Source organism: Salvelinus sp. IW2-2015, linkage group LG4q.1:29 (assembly GCF_002910315.2).
Source record: "Salvelinus sp. IW2-2015 linkage group LG4q.1:29, ASM291031v2, whole genome shotgun sequence".
Taxonomy (NCBI): Eukaryota; Metazoa; Chordata; class Actinopteri; order Salmoniformes; family Salmonidae; genus Salvelinus; species Salvelinus sp. IW2-2015.
The window spans coordinates 26,558,049-26,582,104 of record NC_036842.1 but is presented as its reverse complement, the minus strand read 5'-3'; the positions used below and the strand labels follow the sequence as shown (position 1 = coordinate 26,582,104).

Sequence of the window (24,056 nt, the reverse complement as noted above, 5' to 3'; positions counted from 1 at the left end):
GCAGGAACAAACTCCTAGAAAGGCCAAAACCTAGGAAGAAACCTAGAAGGAACCAGGCTATGAGGGTGGGCCAGTCCTCTTCTGGCTGTGCGGGTGGAGATTATAACAGAACTATGCCAAGATGTTCAAAAATGTTCATAAGTGACAAGCATGGTCAAATAATAATCATGAAAATTTTCAGTTGGCTTTTCATAGCCGATCATCAAGAGTTGAAAACAACAGGTCTGGGACAGGTGGCGGTTCCATAACCGCAGGCAGAACAGCTGAAACTGGAATAGCAGCAAGGCCAGGCGGACTGGGGACAGCAAGGAGTCACCACGGGCGGCAGTCCCGACGCATGGTCCTAGGGCCCAGGTCCTCCGAGAGAAAGAAAGAGAGAAGGAGAAAAATGAGAGAGCCAAGATTTTCAAATGTTCATAAATGACAAGCATGGTCAATAATAATCAGGAATAAATCTCAGTTGGCTTTTCATAGCCGATCATTAAGAGTTGAAAACAGCAGGTCTGGACAGGTAGGGTTCCGTAACCGCAGGCAGAACAGTTGAAACTGGCGTACTGAAATTACCCTTGCCTAACGATTGCGTCTGAAGCTGGGCTTGTAGCACAGCTATTCTCGCCGTAAGGCGATCGTTCTCCTGTATATTATGAGTACAGCGACTGCAATTAGAAGACATCATGTTAATGTTACTACTTAGCTTCGGCTGTTGAAGGTGTTGACGAACCATGTCCAGATAAAGCGTCCGGAGTGAAAAAGTTGAATGAGGGAAAAAAGTTGCGATGGAAAAACTAAAAATATAAACGGTAATTAAAAACAAAAACAAAACAAAAAACGTAAAGTTGTCAGCTAGCAAAGTAAAGTAAAGTTGGCAGCAAAACGCACAGCAACAAAACGTTGATGCCTTGTGTTCCTTGTTTGTCCCACGCGATAACCGTGAGTCAAGACCTGCATCTACAGGACTGTTAGTTGAATCCTAGTTTGCCTCGGTATACAATATTAATCTCCCTCTCTCTCAGGGGTCTGGATTCGTTTGGGTGTATTTGGGACCTTCGGACCGGGCGATGTGTGCTGTTCCTGGAGGGCCATCTCAATGAGACAGCATTGACTTCTCTCCCAACGGGTAAATTACATGGTAGATTATGTGTTAATGATATCTTATGGATAGGGCCAGATAATCCTGACCGTGTGATCTAAAACATCCTCTCACTGTCAACTCTGTTTATTTTCAGCAAACTTAACGTGTAAATATTTGTATGAACATAAGATTCAACAACTGAGACATAAACTGAACAAGTTCCACAGACATGTGACTAACAAATGGAATAATGTGTCCCTGAACAAAGGGGGGGTCAAAAGTAACAGTATCTGGGGTGGCCACCAACTGCATTAAGTACTGCAGTGCATCTCCTCCTCACGGACTGCACCAGATTTGCCAGTTCTTGCTGTGAGATGTTACCCCACTCTTCCACCAAGGCACCTGCAAGTTCCCGGACATTTCTGGGGGGAATGGCCCTAGCCCTCACCCTCCGATCCAACAGGTCCCAGACGTGCTCAATGGGATTGAGATCCGGGCTCTTCACTGGCCACGACAGAACACTGACATTCCTGTCTTGCAGAAAATCACGCACAGAACGAGCAGTATCTCTGGTGGCATTGTCATGCTGGAGGGTCATGTCAGGATGAGCCTGCAGGGAGCGTACCACATGAGGGAGGAGGATGTCTTCCCTGTAACGCACAGCGTTGAGATTGCCTGCAATGACAGCAAGCTCAGTCCGATGATGCTGTGACACACCACCCCAGACCATGACGGACCCTCCAAATCGATCCCGCTCCAGAGTACAGGCCTCAGTGTAACGCTCATTCATTTGACGATAAACGCAAATCCGACCATCACCCCTGGTGAGACAAAATCACAACTCGTCAGTGAAGAGCACTTTTTGCCAGTCCTGTCTGGTCCAGCGACGGTGGGTTTGTGCCCATAGGCGACGTTGTTGCCGGTGATGTCTGATGAGGACCTGCCTTACAACAGACCTACAAGCCCTCAATCCAGCCTCTCAGCCTATTGCGGACAGTCTGAGCACTGATGGAGGGATTGTGCGTTCCTGGTGTAACTCGGGCAGTTGTTGTTGCCATCCTGTACCTGTCCCGCAGGTGTGATGTTCAGATGTACCGATCCTGTGCAGGTGTAGTTACACGTGGTCTGCCACTGCGAGGGCGATCAGCTGTCCGTCCTGTCTCCCTGTAGCACTGTCTTAGGCGTCTCACAGTACGGACATTGCAATTTATTGCCCTGGCCACATCTGCAGTCCTCATGCCTCCTTGCAGCATGCCTAAGGCACGTTCACGCAGATGAGCAGGGACCCTGGGCATCTTTCTTTTGGTGTTTTTCAGAGTCAGTAGAAAGGCCTCTTTAGTGTCGTACGTTTTCATAACTGTGACCTTAATTGCTTACCGTCTGTAAGCTGTTAGTGTCTTAACAACCGTTCCACAGGTGCATGTTCATTAATTGTTTATGGTTCATGGTTCATTGAGCATGGGAAACAGTGTTTAAACTCTTCACAGATCTTCATTATAAAGTTATTTGGATTTTCACGAATGATCTTTGAAAGACAGGTTCCTGAAAAAGGAATGTTTCTTTTTTTGCTGAGTTTATAACTACGGCCCTGGTGGAAACTCCTGGCCCTACTTATTGATGATGATAAGCCTGAGTGTGTGTTTGTAGGTCCAGCATTGAAACTCTTCTCCTCTGTTTAGCTACCACGCAGCAACAAGAAGTGGGGATAACTGTATACTTCTGGCCCTTCTTTAGACACTGTGTTAACTAACCTCCAGACGAGCTTCAATGCCATACAACTCACCTTCCGTGGCCTCCAACTGCTCTTAAATGCAAGTAAAACTAAATGCATGCTCTTCAACCGATCACTACCGGCCCGCCTGTCCAGCATCACTACTCTGGACGGTTCTGACTTAGAGTATGTGGACATCTACAAATACCTAGGTGTCTGGTTAGACTAAACTCTCCTTCCAGACTCGCATTAAGCATCTCCAATCCAAAATGAAATCTAGAATTGGCTTCCTATTTCGCAACAAAGCATCCTTCAGTCATGCTGCCAAACTTGCCCCCGTAAAACTGACTATCCTACCGATCTTTGACTTCGGCGATGTCATTTACAAAATAGACTGCATCCAATTTGCTGAGTAGAGTGTTGGAGGCTTTCACAGTGCCATCCGTTTTGTCACCAAAGCCCCATATACTACCCACCACTACGACCTGTATTCCCTCGTTGGCTGGCCCTCACTTCATACCTGTTGCCAAACCCACTGGCTCCAGGTCATCTACAAGTCTTTGCTAGGTAAAGCCCCGCCTTATCTCAGCTCACTGGTCACCATAGCAGCACCCACCCGTAGCACGCGCTCCAGCAGGTATATTTCACTGGTCACCCCCAAAGCCAATTCCTCCTTTGGCCACCTTTCCTTCCAGTTCTCTGCTGCAAATGACTGGAACGAATTGCAAAAATCACTGAAGCTGGAGACTCATATCTCCCTCACTAACTTTAAGCACCAGCTGTCAGAGCAGATCACTGCACCTGTACATAGCCCATCTGTAAATAGCCCATCCAACTACCTCATCCCCATACGGTTATTATTATTTTTTTTTTATGTTTTGCTCCTTTGCACCCCAGTATCTCTACTTGCACGTTCAGCTTCTGCACATCTATCACTCCAGTGTTTAATTGCTAAATTGTAATTATTTTGCCACTATGGCCTATTTATTGCTTTACCTCCCTAATCTTACCTCATTTGCACACACTGTATATAGACTTTTTTGCTTTGCTTTATCTTGGCCAGGTCGCAGTTGTAAATGAGAACTTGTTCTCAACTAGCCTACTTGTTAAATAAAGGTGAAATAAATAACACCTGTAAGGTGTGGGACCTGCATCACAGGAAGTGCATCTACACCATCCCCTCCCATCAGAACCTAGTGTCCTCCATCAAATTCCAACTCGAGTTTTTCCAGATCCCAGAGACTACCTACTTCACTTATTAATTTCACATTAAATGGATATTTTGGCAATTAGGCCCTTTATCTAATTCCCCAGAGTCAGATTAACTCGTGGATACAATTTTCTTTGTCCATGCTAGGAGATTCCCGTAAACTTCCAGTCATTGTGCTAATGCTAGTTAGCATTGGCTCATGAAACTAGCTCTAACTTCCTTCATACTGGACAGAGACATAAAAATGGTATCCATGAGTTCATCTGTCTCTGGGGAAGTAGATAAAGGGCATGATTGCCAAATTCCTGAAGTATCCCTTTAACTTAATTTAAATTGATCTAGCATATGAACTGAAAATACTTGATTGACCCTATAATGACATATACAGGTAACCATTTGCACATTTTCATGCCAACTAATATCTCAAAATGATTTTCAAAAGTTACACGGAAAAGGTTTAGCAGCAAGTTATGTACTGTTTAGCAGCAAGTTATGTACAGCAAGTTATGTACTGTTATATAATTTTTCCCTCTTCCTCTCTTAGCCAATGACGGTCACTTCCTCCTGACCGGGGCCTTTGACAACACAGCCAAGGTGTGGACCCACCCGGGCTGGTCCCCCCTGAAGACCCTGGCGGGCCACGAGGGCAAGGTGATGGGCGAGGACATGTCCCCTGACGGACAACTCATCGCCACCTGCTCTTACGACCGCACCTTCAAACTCTGGATGTCAGTGAGCAGGGGAGGGAGTATCACCCATAGAAAGAGAATGGCATTCTATGGTACCTTCTATTTCTATGGTACTACCTGTACCACTATTTCTATGGTAATACTGAAATGTCATCCCATACAAATAGAAGATCGTAAATCATGATCTGCAAAATATTAGCTTTTTCACGATTGACGGATGAGTCTTTGAACATCCTAAATATTCTGAATTGTACACTTGTCTGATTTACATTTAGTAGATGGTTAAATTATTATTGAACAACAACGTTAGTCTCTTGATGTCTACAACTTTGAAGTTGTGGGCATACCTCCTGTCCTTTCTCCTAGATAATTTGTTAAATAATATGTTTTAGGTGATTTGTAAACACATGAGTCAGTTGGTGTCAGAAGTCGATCCAATTGCCCTTTGTCTAGTTTTTAATAAAAACAATAACTCCGTATTTTCTTCCATTATTTTACACTTGCACATGACAAAATGGAAACACTTAAGTGAGTAAATGAGGGATACGAAGTATATTGAAAGCTGGTGCTTCCACACAGGTGTGGTTTCTAAATTAATTAAGGGTCATGCATAAAAATGCTGGACAGGCATATATTTGAGCTACTATGGCTTACTATAGGATGACAATGCCCCATCCACAGGGCACGAGTGGTCACTGAATGGTTTGATGAGTATCAGTCACCAGATCTCAACCCAATTGAACACTTATGGGAGATTCTAGAGCGGCACCTGAGACGGTGTATTACACCACCATCAACAAAACACCAAATTATGGAATTTCTCGTGGAAGAATGGTGTCTCCTCCAATGGAGTTCCATACACTGGTAAAATCTATGCCAAAGTGCATTGAAGATGTTCTGGCTCATGGTGCTCAAACGCCCTATTAAGACATTTAATGTTTGTGTTTCCTTTATTTTGGCAGTTACCTGTACATGCTCACTCGGATAAATTATACAAAACTCAACCAAATGTGTAAAAAATAATGGACTTTCAACAATCAAGGTACCAATAGCCTATATGTCCAACTGCATAGTTGAAAGGAGGCAGTAGAGGAGTCTTTCGGTTGTAGATGAGGTCATTGAGGTCTTTATCCAGCGTCCCATTTTGAGTGCTGAAACGTTCTTTCTCCCAAGATGTGTGAGAGAAAAAAATGTTGCTCCCCGCACAACTTTGTCAGTCTCGTGAACACTGTAATGTTTTTTTTTTTCTTTCAGTAGTACATTTTTCCTTGGTCAGATCACAGTCAGGCCCTAGTTATAACCTATATTTTCCATTGTGTAGCCTTGGAAGCCCAGGCATCCCTATAATCAGTTACAGCTGGCACTGTAATGGGAAAACTGCTGCCCAGATGCTTTAAAAACTCTTGTCATTCATACATGACTGGGTATCCTAGCAGCACCACCAGCAGCAGAAGAAGCGCCTGCAGCAAGGGCTCCTGTGGAAGCGAGGCTCAGCCAGTCCTCCATGGTTCCAGGTGGCCTGAGGCTGCTCTATGATGGGATGTTTCCCAAAGGAGGGCTTTTGCTCCAGCTGGTTGCCTAGTTCTCTTCCTCCCTGCTGGGGGCTGGACCTCTGGCTGTCCATGTCAGCCTTGACCCCCAGGAAGGCTGCTAGGTCCAGGTCCAGGGCTGTAGCTCCCCCGCGAGGTAGCGGGGTGTTCTGCCGGCATTGTGGACAGGGGATCCACATCTGCTGGGGAGTAGGAGAGGGAGCAGGGTTGATTGGGACACGATTGACAAACCAACCATTATAGATATTTAGGTAGACTAATAGTTATGACTGCTGTAGCTAATAATGAGCTCTCAATACAGCATTCCTCTTCGAAAAGTGTCTGGAAAGGAATCTGTTGCTCTTTAGGATTGGTCAGGTTAATTTGAGATTATGCATATTGTCTGATCCTAACAAATCAGTTCTCCCCTTTATCAAATCACTTTCACTAAATCAAAGGAACAAGTGAGCTAGCTATAGCTTGACAAGGCCTAGTCTGTTTGAGCTATTCTGAAAGTGGTCCAAAGATCTTTTGCTTTTTATAGTCCCTAATTGACCAGAGATGCTGCCTCTGTGGGACTGCTGTCGTGACAGTCAGACCCACCTGCTCATTGAGGATGGTGTCAAGGCGTCTCAGGCAGGCCTGGCAGAAGGTGTGGCCGCAGTAGAGCTTGCGTGGCAGCCTCTCAGCCAGGTTGAAGGCACAGAAGCAGATGATACAGTCCAGTTTACGGCTGTCTCTGGATGGTGGAACTCCTCCGGCCGACACACCACCCTCTACAGGGGCCTCTGCTGGGGCTTCTGTGGCATGAAAGTCTGGGGCATCAGGTACTGGGGCTTCCTCCTCCATCCTGTACAGGAAACTAGATTATGAATGGCGCATATTGCTGGTGACCATGTGACATTACGTCTACAACTACTTCTACAACTGATAAAATATTTATAGCACCTGTTATGTGCAATACATTGCAGCCCAATGCTTAATAGTTCAAATAACCAAATTATTGGAGAAAACAGTTGATTAATACAAATGGTGAGGAAACCAGAGGAATGGAATTAATAAGGAATTTAGACTCAAAAAGGATTGAGACCCATGTTTGATGTCAGCTGTGGACTTCTGTTACAGCATTCTCTGTCCGGTCAGTCAGTTGTGTGATGGTATAAGACAACAGGTTGATTGTAAGCAGAGACCAATATCTATTTACTGGATAAGAGTGTCTGCTAAATGACTAAAACCGAATGTCAGTCTCAGATCTTCTATACCAGGGGTTCTCAAACCTTGCCGTTAAATGTATTTGAACTATTCCACAGCTACCAAACCTGATTTAAAATTGTGAACTAATCATCAAGCTCTTGACTAGGTGAATCAGGTGAATTAGTTCAGAGCTACAACAAAGTTGTGAAACATCTGGGGTCCCCGAGGAGAGGTTTGAGAACATCTGTTCGTAAGTGCCTGTTGACTGTCCTTAACTAAAACATTGCCTAAAAGAACTGAAAAAAATACATAAAACATGGCGTACCTTCTGGTTTGTCCTCCAAACCTCCTAAAGGTCCTTGGTAGTTCCCTGGAGACCTGCCATGACTTCTGTTTTCAAAGCAACCTCCGTCCCAGGACCAGTCCAGTGTTGTACTCCTTTACTGACAAACTAAATCTACACTACAGTATAGGGTCAGATAGTAGAGCAATGACCTTATTGCATAGCCTACTTCCTGTTGTCCATAGTACAATCCCCTGGAGGGTAGGTCTTCCTCCCTTTATCTCCCCTGTTGATCTGCTCTACTCTTCCACAGAAGCTGCTCTAATGAAGGGCAAACAATTTGAGCCTGCAGCGGCTCCTCAGGCCGTTTAATATTTCAGGCTGCCTGTCCCTGTGAACTCACACTCATAGGCCTGTCAATGGAGCGTGTTACATATTAAAGAGGCCACAGAGAACAGTGGGGTTCTCAGGGGTAGGGGGAGCTTATTATCCTCATCTATTGGGCCGATGGGATGGGCCCTCTGCCTCTCTGCCCTACCATGTACACAATCAAACACACATATGCACAGGTGTGCACAAACACACGTGCACGCAAACATGCGCACGATAACACACACAGGCGAACCAGGCTCGCATTCCTGTATTGAGGGAGCAGATCAGCTTACACTGGCAACAATAGACAAGCAGAAACCCTACACTCTCCATTCGCTAGCATCCAGCACTCATCGGAGTGCATAAGACCCAGTCACACAGGGCCCATACACAACATACTGTAGGTATCCTTGTAACCTTCACAATGTGACATTGCCTTGTCCAGTCTGAAAATGACCCCGAGCCCATATTAGCCTCTTCTCCCAGGACACCACTTTCAGATCTGAAGAGACTGGATAAGTGTAAGCAATATGGTGATTGGTAATAGACTTAATGGAACTCATATCTATTCAGTTCCTAGAGATCTGAAAACACCAAGGTGTTAGTGACTAGAACAAGGAACCAGTGGTTGTTTTCCTTATACATTGGTGTTGAGATACACTAGATGGTAGCAGAGATCAGACAGACAGATATATATATAAATGCAGCCAGCCACAGCATGTTCAGGATGAGTGTAGGCGACTCCTAGGGGGAAGAAGATGGCCACAGAATGAAACATTTACTCAAAGACTGACCATTGCAACATATGTTTTTCGAAAGTTATTGTTATCGAGTGGCTTCCTCCCTTGTGCTGTAAAACAGGTCTATGAAAGATGAGTAAAGGAAGAAAACAGCTGATGCTTAACTTAATCTTCTGGAAATAGAGATTTCCCGGTGTCTCTGAACTTCTGTACATGCTCAGTAGCATATTTAGCTTTAGTTCTCACCATGTTATTCTAGAGAGTATATTGTGGTTAGGTTATTGTAGTGGGTTAAGATTAAATCCATACTGCAGAAGATCCATACTATAGAGCGATTTAAATTTAAAGGCAATGTTCCAATGTTCGCGGAGACTGCATTCACAGCAAACGCTGCATTTGTCGGCTCAATCGGAAATTACCTTTAAATTTCAATCGTGCTATAATGCGGCTCTTCTGCAAAACGGATTTAGCCCTTTAAAAAGTCGTTTTTATTTTTTGGTAGTGGACATTCCTTGAAATAACATTATATAATTAATGTCTACTCTATACTGTCTCCTATGTGATGGAAATACATTCTACTTGATTTCCATATATATTTTGACTAAGGCCTCTCTGTTTAATCATACAAAGTAATACATCAAATCCAATTTTATTGGTCACACACATGGTTAGCAGATGTTAATGCGCGTGTAGCGAAATGCGTGTGCTTCTAGTTCCGACCGTGCGGTAATAACCAACAAGTAATCTAACCTAACAATTCCACAACTACTACCTTATACACACAAGTGTAAAGGAATGAATACGAATATGTACATATAAATATATGGATGAGCGATGGCCGAACGGCATAGGCAAGATGCAGTAGACGGTATAGAGTACAGTATATACCCTACATTACTCATCTCATATGTATGTAAACATTATATAAAGTGGCATTGTTTAAAGTGACCAGTGATACATTTATTACATCCAATTTTTAAGTATTAAAGTGGCTAGAGATTTGAGTCAGTATGTTGGCAGCAGCCACTCAATGTTAGTGATGGCTGTTTAACAGTCTGATGGCCTTGAGATAGAAGCTGTTTTTCAGTCTCTCGGTCCCAGCTCTGATGCACCTGTACTGACCTCGCCTTCTGGATGATAGCGGGGTGAACAGGCAGTGGCTCAGGTGGTTGTTGTCCTTGATGATCTTTTTGGCCTTCCTGTGACATCGGGTGGTGTAGGTGTCCTGGAGGGCAGGTAGTTTGCCCCCAGTGATGCGTTGTGCAGACCTCACTACCCTCTGGAGATCCTTGCGGTTGTGGGCGGAGCAGTTGCCGTACCAGGCGGTGATACAGCCCGACAGGATGCGCTCGATTGTGCATCTGTAAAAGTTTGTGAGTGTTTTCGGGGACAAGCCAAATTTCTTCAGCCTCCTGAGGTTGAAGAGGCTCTGTTGCGCCTTCTTCACCACGCTGTCTGTGTGGGTGGACCATGATGTGATGTCCGTGATGTGTACGCCGAGGAACCTAAAACTTTCCACCTTCTCCACTACTGTCCCGTCGTTGTGGCTAGGTGGGTGCTCCCTCTGCTGTTTCCTGAAGTCCACGATCATCTCCTTTGTTTTGTTGACATTGAGTGTGAGGTTATTTTCCTGACACCACACTCCGAGGGCCCTCACCTCCTCCCTGTAGGCCGTCTCGTCGTTGTTGGTAATCAAGCCTACCACTGTAGTGTCATACAAAGTAATAGCACTGTTAACGTTGGTCTGTATGGGTCAATGATTAACAAATGAGACAGTGGAACATTTTACCCTTTACATATTTACTGACCCAATGTTAGTATGTCTCTCAGTATAGGGACTATTTGGCACACAACACAAGAACAGGTCTGTTTCATATATGATCATGTTTTACATGAACAAAAATAGTCTGCTGTCCCAAGTAGGGGATCATCACTCACCTTTTGTCCTTTGTGTGCTCATGTTTATTTATTTATTTAACCTTTATTTTCAAGGTCCCATTGAGACCAAGGTCTCTTTTGCAAGGGAGCCCTGTATCTTACCATTAAACAACAAATTACACATAGAGAATACACCAGAAAATGAAAATACAAAGACAATACAAAAACATAAAATGAAACACAATCACATTCCTCAACAGAGGTCCTCAATCAACACTCTGAACTGCCCGAAAGGCACCAATGCATCCATTTGTAGGGAACTCTGAAGACACATGTTCCATACATGTTCCATATATGGGGTGCAAAGAAACTAAAAGCTGTTTTTCCTAAGTCTGTAACAGTAAAATACGGAATTTCCAGAGATAGCCATCCCTGTGATCGGGTATGATAAATCGTACTTCTATGGGTAAGTAAGTTTTTGCACAAGGGCTTTATAAATGAATAAAATGCAGTGTTTTGACCTGTCAGGTCTGAGGGCCATCCTACTTTCTGATACAGCAAGCAGTGATGAGTGCAAAACCTGTCCCGAGATAAAATAAAGTGCAATATGGTAAACCACATCGAACGGCTTAATGAAGTGGCTGCTGCATTCAGATCAGTGGTTCCCAAATGTTTTATAGTCCCGTACCCCTTCAAACATTCAACCTCCAGCTGCGTACCCCCTCTAGCACCAGGGTCAGCGCACTCTCAAATGTTGTGTTTTGCCATCATTGTAAGCCTGCCACACACACACTGTACAATACATTTATTAAACATAAGAATAAGTGTTAGTTTTTGTCACAACCTGGCTCGTGGGAAGTGACAAAGAGCTCTTATAGGACCAGGGCACAAATAATAATATAATAATAATCAATCATTTTGCTCTTTATTTAACCATCTTACATATAAAACCACATAACTCTGCAATGTTGGGTTGTATTGGAGAGAGTCTCAGTCTTAAATCATTTCCCACACAGTCTGTGCCTTTATTTAGCTTTCATGCTAGTGAGGGCCGAGAATCCACTCTCACATAGGTATGTGGTTGAAAGGGCATCAGAGTCTTAACAGCTCGATTTGCCAAGACAGGATACTCTGAGCGCAGCCCACTCCACTATGTTTCCCTGTCATGGCTTTTGCGCCATCTGTACAGATACCAACATGAGCAGCAGCTATGTTTGGCTACATACGGACCGTTAGTGGAATTCCCGGGAGAGAGTAACGGTTAATGTGATTGGATGTTAATTATTTAACTATGCTACCTGTATTTGATATTATGTTATTTTGTTGAACACTAGATGGTTTAATTAGATTATGGGCAGTGAAACGAGGCTACTCTGGGGAGAAAAAACCTCACCCAGATGTATAGCCCCGTTGGAAAATATAAATGGACTGTTTGAAAATGTGAAGAAAGAAAAAAATATATATACATTTATATATATAAATATAAATGTATATATATTTTTAAATGTGAATTACATTTTTATTTGGTGTACCCCTGACAGCATTACGTGTACCCCTGGGGGTACCCCAGTCAGGAACCCCAGTTTAGTACCCCTGGGGGTACCCCAGTCAGGAACCCCAGTTTAGTACCCCTGGGGGTACCCCAGTCAGGAACCCCAGTTTGGGAATACCTGATGTAGATGATCTCGCCATAGTCTAGGACAGAAGGTAACGTTGACTGAATGATCTGCATTCTGCTCTTTAGTTATTCTCAACTTCTTAGTTAACTCATATGCTTTTTAAAAGAGCTTATCGTCTATCCAAATGACCAGATATTTGTAAGCAGGGACACGATCAATTTGGACACCATCCAAGGTCCCTATGTTTAAATCATTAGAATAATTTTTGTGTGCCCACATTCAATGCTAATTTAAAGTAAAAGGTTTCTGTAAAACAATGAAAGCAAACTGTAGTTCAGACAGAGCCTGATCAACAATGGGGGCAATGGAATAAACAACAGCACCGTCCGCATACAGGTGCAGGTAAAAAATGTTTTACAGACAAACCAATATTGTTAATGTATACAGTAAACCAGGGGAGTATCTTTCACTGGGGATGGGGGGGTACATGTCTTCCCCGCATTCTGAAATTGCATTTTTGTCCCACCCCAGTTTTATCATTGCAATGTGATTTTTTAAAAACAAGGCAACAGTGTGCTTTAGGATCATGCGGACGCCTCCGAGCGATCAGGTAGGCTGTTTGGAGTGTTTATCCTACTGGATAAAAAATAAAATAAATTATGCCCCCCCCCCCACTTCTAAAACCAAAGTTGCGCCCCTGCAGTAAACATGTAAAGCCTGTTTAAGCAATACTTGGAATTGTGGTATCTACACGAGTTTCAATCTGCCATTCACCAGCTACTGAAATACACAAACTGAAATACTGCTCACTCATGAAACTAGCAGAAATTCTGCACTGGAAATACCTGTGATCAGTTCTTTCGTAATAAAGTTTGTGAGGCTCATTCAGGAATGCTGTTCATCCACTCAGTTGTGCAGTACAGGAGACAGTGACGGGTAAGGTTTGATGTGGCCCGAGAGAAGTTGTCCGCAACCAACCACTGATCTAGGATGAGATTAACCTACCCCCCAATCATCATTCAATCAAGAAGGTGTCAATATCTGACTCAAGACCAGTGGACAACTTTTACATATCTCCCTGGATGACAGTGGCCAAATTTCAAATGAGACCCCATTTTCCATATGGTGCGCTGCTTGACCAGCAGAGTCCCCTGAGTAGCCCTTCATTAAGTAGTGCACTTTATGGGGATTCGGGTGTAATTTGAGATGCAGATTGAACTAGGCAACTCTCATCAATGATGATCATGGTGACCTATGTTGTTTTGTATTCAAATGTCAAACCTGACGTCATCTTGATTCCTACTCCTGCCACATCATTTGACAGTACAATCAAGGCCCTGTCTACTGGCTTTGGCATCACAGAAATTCATAACATATTCTAGAGGCTGTAGTTACACTGATGGACTTATCTTCCATACTTCTCCACTAAATGTTGGTAAATGTTATCTTTCTGGGTTGTATGTGCACAAACAAAACCAATTTCCCTAACAATAATGTTGTATTGTGTTGTTGTATTGTACTTAGATTTCTGTGAAATGTAGAGATCTTTAGTGTATGAGGTTTTGCATGTCACGAGAAGTACATTGCATGATATTTTTGAGATAATTCTTTTAGCTATGACCTAACTCTATTTACACTCAACTATCCATAGGAAGTAAAACAAATACACTTGCCTTCTCCTGTTTCCTGTTTCCTGTTTCCTCTCGCTCTCTCTCTCTCTCTCTCTCTCTCTCTCTCTCTCTCTCTCTCTCTCTCTCTCATCTCTCTTCTCTCTTCTCTTCTCTCTCTCTCTCTCTCTCTCTCTCTCTCTCTCTCTCTCTCTCTCTCTCTCTCTCTCTCTCTCTCTCTCTCTCTCTCTCTCTCTCTCTCTCTCTCTCTCTCTCTCTCTCTCTCTCTCTCTCTCTCTCTCTCTCTCTCTCTCTCTCTCCTCCTCACTTCACTCACTCACTCACTCACTCACTCCACTCACTCACTCACTCACTCACTCACTCACTCACTCAACTCATACTCACTCACTCATCACTCACTCACTCACACACGACACACACACAACACACACACACACACACACACACACACACACACCACACACACACCACACACACACCACACACACACACACACACACACACACACACACACACACACACACACACACACACACACACACACACACACACACACACACACACACACACACACACACACACACACACACACACACACACACACACACACACACATCACACACCACACACACACAACACACACACACCACACTCACTCACTCACTCACTCACTCATCACTCACTCCACTCACTCACTCACTCACTCACTCACTCACTCACTCATCACTCACTCACCCTCACTCACTCACTCACTCACTCACTCACTCACTCACTCACTCACTCACTCACTCACTCACTCACTCACTCACTCACGAAAGAAAGAAAGAAAGAAAGAAAGAAAGAAAGAAAGAAAGAAAGAAAGAAATAACCTTTCTACTGTTGACCGAGGGGTGGGGACCTACAGGTGTAGGATCTTAATTTGAGCCAGTTAGCTACAGCAGGAAAATAATTGTTTGGATTATAATTAATGGACATTTTTCACAAGGGAAAATTCAAAGTGTAAATTACAAACTTCAGAAGCCTTTTTAAACTTCAAATACACTACAACTTTTTAAAAATTCTTCTGCAACAGGGTGATTAAATTAATATCTTATGGGCAGAGAGCACCTGAGGCTGGGAGTGCCAGTTATTCCAGTCAGTACCTTGTAAGGCCTGCCAGCCTGTCACACCAGTTCCCTTCCAGCAGTGTCATAGAACACTTACGTATGTCTCAAGAATCACAACCTCTAATGGAATGTGTGAGCTGGAACAGGAGCATGAATTGTTCTATGACACCGGTGACACTGAGCAATACACTCAGAACTGTTATTGGTACTCTGACAGCTCATTCTTATTGAGGAACAATAAGGACAGAAATCTGTAAAGTGACTTGTTAACAAGTGATATAGTTACTCAGCCTGGTCTCATAGACTAGGCGTAACATAGTCAATGTAAATTCGGCACGCTCAAATTAGTATGATATGTTACATTTGGTGTAGGGTGGTTGGTAGGGGTTGATGGGTGGGTGTATAACTCGAATGGGGTGGATGGGTGGGTGTATAACTCGAACGGGGTGGATGGGTGGGCGTATATCTCGAACAGGGTGGATGGGTGGGCGTATAACGCGAACGTCTAGCAACCCAAAGGTTGTGAGTTTGAATCTCATCACGGACAACTTTAGCATTTTAGCTAATTAGCAACTTTTCAACTACTTACTACTTTTTAGCTACTTTGCAACTACTTAGCATGTTAGCTAATCCTTCCCCTAACCTTAACCCTTTCAGCTAACCCTTCCCCTAACCTTAACCCTTTAAAAAAAACTTAGCCAGCTAGCTAACATTGGTCACCTAGTTAGAATTCGTAAAATATAATAGGTTTTGAAAATTCCTAACATATTCGTAACATATAATATGAATTGTAATCCGTAACACATCATACGAAATGGGTGATAGACATCCAAAAATGAATACATACCATACGAAATGTGACATACTAAATGGAGTGTCTCAGAATTACGTACCGAATAATAAGACATGCTCTGAGACCAGGTTGAGTTACTGTAAGTGTGGGTGAAAGAAGGGTTGAACAAGTCATGTGTATATCAGTATTTTCATAAGTATGAAATAATGATGATAATGATCATCATTATAATCACCAATAATGTGAATAATTGACTGTAGAAGTGCTAGATTCAATTTGACCCCGTGATGAAGTTCTTATTCATGACTTCCATCTGAAACTTAATCTGAAATCAATAGTTTCACCCAATTTTGACGAGGTCACACATTTTTATCAGTTGGGAAAACAAGACACCATGTTTGGTTCCTGACTCAAATATTCCCCAGAGCTTAGTCTCATTTCCTTGTCTTTCTTCCTTCCAAACCGGTCTGATAAGGTGGCTGGTGAGAGCAAGAGGAGCTTAAGGCTGGAATTTAGTGTTTACCCACTGTCTTTATTTATGTCTACCTGCACAATTATTATTTGGAAAACATTGAGCATTTACCTGTGAAGGGAGTCTTGTATCTTGTAGTAGTGCCACATTTTTACAGTAACCAATATTTGATTTGACTGGGAAAACGAGCTACTGAATAAATACCACAATACAGGTTTGATTGAATTGAACACTAGCTGATTTCTAGGAAGTGTAGCATTACTCCCACTCTGAGAAATACAGCAGGTTCAACCTAAACCAGTTCTGTCGTCACTGTTGTGTGACTGTTACACCACAAACTAGTCATGGTTGGAAAGAAGATTGCAGGAGTAACCCCATAAGACATTGCAGTACACACCATCATGAAAAAGGTCCATACTGTATTTGGACTGAACAATAATTACCTAAGAGTTTTTCCTCACCTAAGAGGTAACCTGGCCAGGAAAATCTCTGGGGCCTGCAGTTTTTCTTGGTTAAGTCACATTATCTTGTAAAACTCTAACAATAATAGTTATTCAATGCAGTTAACACACAGTTAATAACACAGCCACACAACTCAATCAATTCAATATAATTCATCCATTCTTCTCTCTTATTGCACTTTCTTATTACAACAGTCTATCATACGCAGTGTAGGTCTTTGTTATTATTCCTTGCTGTTTGACAGTGGCCTTTAAAGTGTTGCTCCAGACGTTTTGAATCATTTCAGCCAGTAGTTTTAAAAGTACTGCTCACGAACATAAACGGGTCCCCAATTTTTTTTTACACAATTATGTACTAAGTCATTAATTTTGTGTGATATGTTACGAATTACAAAAAAATTATATGTTTCGAATTCTGATTCGTACAATATGTTATGAATTTGTAACTGGATCTTTAACTTTGTGCCCTAGTCACCTGAGTAGTTGTAGTCCACTGCTGACTGGAGAGAAAGTAGCAATTCATACTCATGCATGTGTTGCCATGTAATTCTGTTGGGGGCTTAGGGTCTAGTGGTTAGAGCGTTGGACTAGTAACCAAAAGGTTGCAAGATCGAATCCCCGAGCTGACAAGGTAAAAATCTGTAGTTCTACCCCTGAACAAGGCAGTTAACTCACTGTTCTTAGGCCGTCATTGAAAATAATAATTTGTTCTTAACTGACTTGCCTAGTTAAATAAAGGTAAAAAAACAGAGGCTTTCACACATGGAACCAGTTCATGATGAGGTGACCCTGATATGCTGTAGTAGCTTGCTAAAAATGAAAGATCATTTCTATAAGCTAACGATGCAGAGTAGAATTTTAGTAATGGTTTCACAAGGCTAAACTATGGATGGTTTTGTGTAACTCAAACAAATAAGACAGCATGAGTGTGATCACATTACATTTCAATTCTCATCCAGTCAGACGAATCAGGCCTCTTGTTTCAACTCTTTTTGCCCAGGAGGAACAGTAAGGTGCTGTCTACCACATACACAGAGAAGAATGACTGGGGTTGGGGCTGGGCTGCAGGACCTGTGGCCTGGTTTCCTGAGACCTAGTTGCACAAAGGCAGCATTGTAAACCCTCAGCAGCAGAGGTACCAGCCCAGCAGACGGATAAGCAGGACAGAGTGGTGTGTTATGGTGTGGAATGGGTTGGGGTGGGGAAACTGGACTGATCAGTAAGGCCCATGAAAACTGAACCAGCCTCTAAACTAGCTGCCCCTCTAGTTTCACCTCACTGGTTCGGCCAGGTCTGTCAGTGCCAAGCCAAAGGCCTAGAATGTCATATTTTGTGACGGGTCAGTTTAAGAGAGGAAGTAAAGGGCTATTCACATTCTAATTCCTTGACATCTGTCTACTGTAGCACTTGTCTTACTCTCTAACACTCCCTGAAAACTGGCTAAGTGAATCATTCACTCAAGGGTGGCCTTTTCACATCATTCAAACACTGACAGACAAAAACAAAATCAGGCACAAAGGCATTAGGGTATAAATATAGCAAAACATATTTCCATAGCTAAATATAGCACAGTTATGTTCGACAAGAAGAAAAAAAGCAAGCGTACAAAGTCATAACTGAAAAGATTATGTGAATGACCTCTGTTTCAAAGGTAGATTCTGCCATGCTGGCTGTGAGGGCATTTTCCATTCAAGAAGAATCCATTTCGGAATTGCATACAATTTAAATGATACCACTGATGAATCCTTCAAAAACTATACATGTTTAGCCAGTAACGGCTTTTGGCTTTTAAACCAGCTGGTAACACTAGATTGGACAGTGTCTTCAGACAGTGTCCCTTGATTGTCTTAGTTCATATACCCAGAATCCTATGTGGCCGGGGAGTTGTAGGACTATTTCCTGATCTGGGCCCATGTTCCCGGTTTACTTCCGTCGGCAGCGAAAGCAGCAGGTCCGACAGCGTCCAAACTCCTCTTCCGTGTCCTCCTTTACTGTGTAGGAGGTCTGGCCATCATAACAAGTGGTGTTTGAGGCGCCACCATCTCCATTGTTGGTACCTTCTGAGGGGAATGGCGACTGCCCCCCGGGTTTGAAGGCACCATAGGGGTTAAGGGAGTAATTGCGGTTGCTGTAGGTACTGTCCAGAGCGATGGGGTTGATGATGACCGTGCTGTCCTCTGCAGAATGTAGCTTGGCCCGAGGGATGGTCACGTCTCCATAAGGGTTTTCCAGAGACAAATTCATTATGACTGACTGATTATGGAAGGCTGAGAGTACGAAACACAGGCAGATAGGGTCTGTGGCTGTCAATCTCTTGACAGGCTTTTGGTTTGATGTGTTGGATCTCAGACTGGGTATTGAGGCTCTGATCTGAAGCTTTGCTGTCAACGTTTGTTCTAGTTTCCTCTGGGGACTTGAACTGGCTCCAAGAATACTCCTATAAAAGACAGATTTAATCATTTTAATACAACTGTATAGTTATAAAGAGAATCCTGAAACTACAAAAGCTCTGGTTCTGTTCTGCTTGACCTTCACGAAATTCGGAGAAAAAAGTGTTATCACAATGCAGTGAAATGACACGTGGATGTATTTCTTCATTTTCATCCCGACTGCTTCATCATTTTCCTGCGTATTCCTATTCGTTCTCAATTTAGGGTTTATCGATAAACTCCTCATATTGCTAAAATTCGATCCCATTCTCTTTCCAAATAATATTCATGATCATATTTCATGTTGACACCTTTATATGGATGACTACATATTTAAAAAAACACATCCTAACACCAACAGTAAAGGCAAAACCACCAATAACAAGCACTGATTGTTTATGCTTACCTTTTCAATTTGTGGAATTCCTCAGCAGTCAAGTGTTATATGATATCCCATGTAAAGTCCCCTGGTCTTCTGACGGTTCATATAATCCAGTCAGCACTTGAAGGTTGAATGGTTGTCTCTTGCAGATCTTTCTTAGTGTACTCCCACTGTGTCTTCATTGGAAAAGGGAGCCACACCTGTAGCGATGTGTGTCAGAGTGAGGACTGAGGTGGTGGCCACACACACACACACACACACACAGGTGCAACCTTGACTCAAGGATAGACGCAACATAGTAAACGTAAATCGGTCTGCCTCCATTTAGTATGATACTGTATGTTACTTTTCGGATGGTATGTATCAGTTTGTGGATGTCTATCATCCATTTCATATATGTTACGAATTCCACTTTGTTGTGGCTAACGTTAGCTACGCTAGGGGTTAAGGTTACGGGTTAGGGTTAGCTAACATGCTAAATAGTTGCAAAGTAGCTAAAAGTAGTAAGTAGTTCCAAAGTTGCTAATTAGCTAACATGCTAAAGTTGTCCTTGATGTGATTCAAACACACAACAATTGGGTTGCTAGACGTTTGCGTTATACGCCCACCCATCCTCCCTTGACCAACCTCCCTTTTTTCGTTTTTTTTACTTTAGTAACCTGTCTTATGCAACCATACCAAACGTAACATATCATACTAATTTGAGTGTCAAAGATTTATGTTTGCTAAGTTACATCTAGACTTTGAGGCCAGGCTGTCAAGTGAGAAGGAGTGTTGTTGGTGTACCTGGGAGTCACCTGGTCCAGTCCCTACGAGAGCAGAGCAGCAACCTGAAACCCACAGAGGGCGTGGTGATGACTGGCTGCCTCAGCCCTGGTTTATCATTCCTCTAGCTGCTCAAAACACAGGCGTATTTGTCATGGCAACCAGGGCCCATATCCACAAAGTTTCACGGAGTATGAGTGCTGACCAAGGATGTCCTTACAAGCTTATTCATTATGATCGAAAAGTTAAAACTGATGCTAAATCAGCACACCTACTCTGAGACACTTTGTTGAAACGGCCCCCTGCCCCTCCTCTCTCTTTCTCTCACAATATCTTAATCGGTATCTGTCACCTGCTGCTAACACCACCCATTGCAAATATTCACTTAAAAGCCCTAATATAATGTAACTGGTAAATGACAGTGTAAACATTCAAAGTTATAATCACACAGGTTGATCATGATAATGACAGCAACAAAAACCCTATGACAAAGATTTGTGTTTGTTATTTTTAGTCTGCGTTTGTTGTATTTAAGAGTTTTTTAGTTGCAGGGAGTGGTTTATAGAAAATAAAAAGAGAGCATTCTAAGTTTAAATCATGATATTTCAGTCAATCTGAACAGGACTGCCGACACAGCTGCCTAAATGGGTGTTTAGGCTAAGTTCCAGTGTTAAACATTAACCTGGTTCCATATGAAACACCTTCCTGCAGCTATTTCCTCTGCTTTGACCCAGAACCTTTACATTTGCACGTGTGTGCGCTCAGCAAAAATTCCTCATACCAATGTTTGTTAAACGTATCAAAGTGAACGAGAGCTTGCTCACAGACAAACGTACACACACCCCACACATACGCAGGCAGGCATTCACACACACGTAAACAGCAATGATTTATATATACACACTCGATGACTAATAGGAGGCACAGTGCCTCCATCTTGGCACTCCCCCACCATTGTACAAAATATTTTGGAAGCTTTAGAAATGCATGTATTCATTTGTACATTTGTTTTTGCCTTTAATATATGTTTTACAGATTAATGTTACTGTCCCCACTACAACAACAAAAATACGCTCAGACGTCGTGCTTTTGTAAGATAATTCTATGGCCTTTTGTTTTCCTCAAGTGGTTTTCCTCGTCAAACCTTTTCACTTTAGTTACTAAGGCATGGTACCTTTTTTGTGCATTTATGTTCTTAGCCTGCATATATTTGAGTCGTTTTTCACTTTCAGAATTGGCCTCACAAATTCTTAGAGCTCATAACCATGTAGACATACATTGCACTTTTTCCCCATAGGTCAGTGCAGTACCCTCATTTCACCAGTGAGAGAAAGTAGCGTGAGGTTAGTTTAAATTGCTTCACCAGTGTCAGATATTCCTTCATCCTTACTATCAACATTAGGAATGGGGGTAGGGGAATCTGATCCTTGATCTGTGATTTAGGGTAACTTCTACCTTAAACTAATTTACATAGCAGGGGATTGCTCCCATTACCCAATATGACCTTTATATTACCCAATATTTTTCCCTTCTTGTGCTCCAATCAAATCCCTCCAACATTATCAGCATGGAGTAGCTTAGCTCTGGAGGTCAACTCTAATCCTATAAATATGTGAAGTACATACTTTCTCGTCACACACATATATTCAAAAACACATTTTTAAGAATACGCAAAAATTTATTAGACATGTTTTCTTGCTTTTCAAACAATTTAGGTTAAAATCTATGCAGTGTTGAATGAGTCACATGATTCAAGTATATTACAATGTACATATAAAAACAAGTGTGCAACAGGCAGTAGCCAGGCCAGACCCTGGTGTTTGGTTTCTGTATGCAACACTTTTTGTGGAACGACGATGTAGCCAAGGGGAGTTTGTGTCACCGGCATCTCCCCGGTCTGTCACAGCTGTGACCCCCACTCCTCTGAGGTTAAAGTTAAAAGTTCCTTTACCCAGGGGTCAGAGTCAGGTGAGGTCTCTACCCCCTCATGCAGAGAATTAATCCAGCAGCAGCAGCAACACAAAAAGCACCAATGTCCACATTTGTTCAAAGCAAAACAAATAAAAAATAAATTGAAAAACTAAAACCCCCAAAATAAATTTTTGGCACTACTATAAAACAAACAGAACTACAGAAAAAAATTGCTTTAAAACAGCTCAGCCCTGGGTATCTGAACATTCTGCCAAGGGTGTCACAATCGTTATACAGTAAGTGCATGATACATAGTTAGTATTGATATCAGCATAACTTAAGCTTTACAGTCTTAACAAAAGTTTGTTATTTAACACTGTCATAGGCAGATAACTTCCAGTAACAACTTATTCCAATTCAACCGAACAGTAGAAGACAAAAGTATCAGTTGCCAGTACCAGTTTGCACATTCTCTCCCATGATCCTACCACCAGTGCTGCACATCGTCATAGGTTTGTTTTTGGAATGACGGTCAGAGGGCTGTACTGTATATTAGCATAAAAAGGTATGGCTCCATTCAGAGGAATACGTCAGGATTTAGTCCATTAATAGATTGGGTTAGATTAACACACGTCATCGATCATCTCAACTCATTATCATATGTTAAACAATGTGTATTCAAATGTGACATACACCTTTTAGCAGTCATTTAGGAATGAAAGTGCCATGTGAGTGAGTTATGCTGGCATGCTAAACTGTAACACTACAATAGAACTCCATTAGATGAGATCCACCTGGTTTGAACCCCCTCCATGTAGACACCTGTTAGCAGTGCTTGACTTGGAATGAAAGTAGTGCAGGAGCTGTCTTTTTCCAAGTCCATCCATTAGATCATGTTCACCGAAATTCACAACTGGTATGCTACAGATATTATTTTAAGAGTTCATACACATTTTCCATTACTTCAGACTTTTAACCACATGTTCATGACTATTATTATAGCCTACATGAAATAGTAAGCATTATTGACACTGGAAGACTGCTGTGTCTGATCCCATGTAGGCCTTCCATCTCCTGCCATTGTGCCCTTCATCAAGGCAAACTTGTCAACATGTGGTCAACCCTCCATCTGGAGCTGTTGGATGTGCAGGCTTCGCTTTTGCTCCGGGCCTGAAACACTTCTTATCAGGGTTCTGTTGAGCAGCTGATGTTAATGCTACAATGTGGTTAGACCAGGACTTGAAGAAAAGCCTGCACACCCAGTAGCTATCCTGGAGGATGGTTGCCACACTTCATGTAAAATATAAAAATTACGTTACCTGCAGCAGAAATGAGCACACAGACACGCACTGAAGGGTCATTCCGATGATGGCTGATATGTCCATTTTTAAGTGTGCCTTCATGAATTACATTTGCAAAAATCATGAAATACATTTCCATGCCTTTTCATGACCTGATAAACCCTCTTTTGGCAAAAGCCCTTCATGCGCATTCAGGCTGGCTCATTTTCAATAGGCACAATCTTGAACTCACATCCTACTGTCAAGCACAGATTCACAGACCAGTGGAAAATGAATGCCCATTGGCCATTGCTAGTCAACGCAGATCCTGCCTCCATTCCACTTTGATCAAACTTTTTTGCCTCTGTATGAATCTAGATCGGTGACAGGCTACTTTGTTTTAAAGAGGAGCCGGTACGCAATTCATCAAACATTTGAAGTGTCGGTAAGGCCTCCGGGTAGCTCAGTCCCAAGTCAAGCACTGCCTGTTAGGCATCACTTACAGTAAAACAACAGCGATAATTGGCATCAG

General features: G+C 42.6%; 1 protein-coding gene and 1 long non-coding RNA gene across 5 annotated transcripts in view; one reads left to right on the top strand and one right to left on the bottom strand.

Annotated features, from left to right (window-relative positions):
• Positions 1-4,627, top strand: part of LOC111961743 (uncharacterized) — a 12,407-nt gene extending 7,780 nt beyond the window's left edge. For all 4 annotated transcript variants that reach the window (XR_011479497.1, XR_011479496.1, XR_002877033.2 and 1 more), the window contains 3 exons: positions 1,014-1,117; positions 2,752-2,883; positions 4,538-4,627. This is a non-coding gene — a long non-coding RNA (uncharacterized lncRNA). The remainder of the gene's footprint in view (positions 1-1,013; positions 1,118-2,751; positions 2,884-4,537) is intronic.
• Positions 4,628-5,130: 503 nt separating this feature from the next.
• LOC111960866 (RING finger protein 224-like) lies at positions 5,131-7,125 on the bottom strand. Its single transcript, XM_070442512.1, has 2 exons — positions 6,815-7,125; positions 5,131-6,411 (listed from the first exon to the last, which is right to left on the bottom strand). The coding sequence occupies exons 1-2, from the start codon at positions 7,058-7,060 to the stop codon at positions 6,112-6,114; spliced, it is 546 nt and encodes a 181-aa protein (XP_070298613.1). The 5' UTR covers positions 7,061-7,125; the 3' UTR covers positions 5,131-6,111.
• Positions 7,126-24,056: the final 16,931 nt, after the last annotated feature.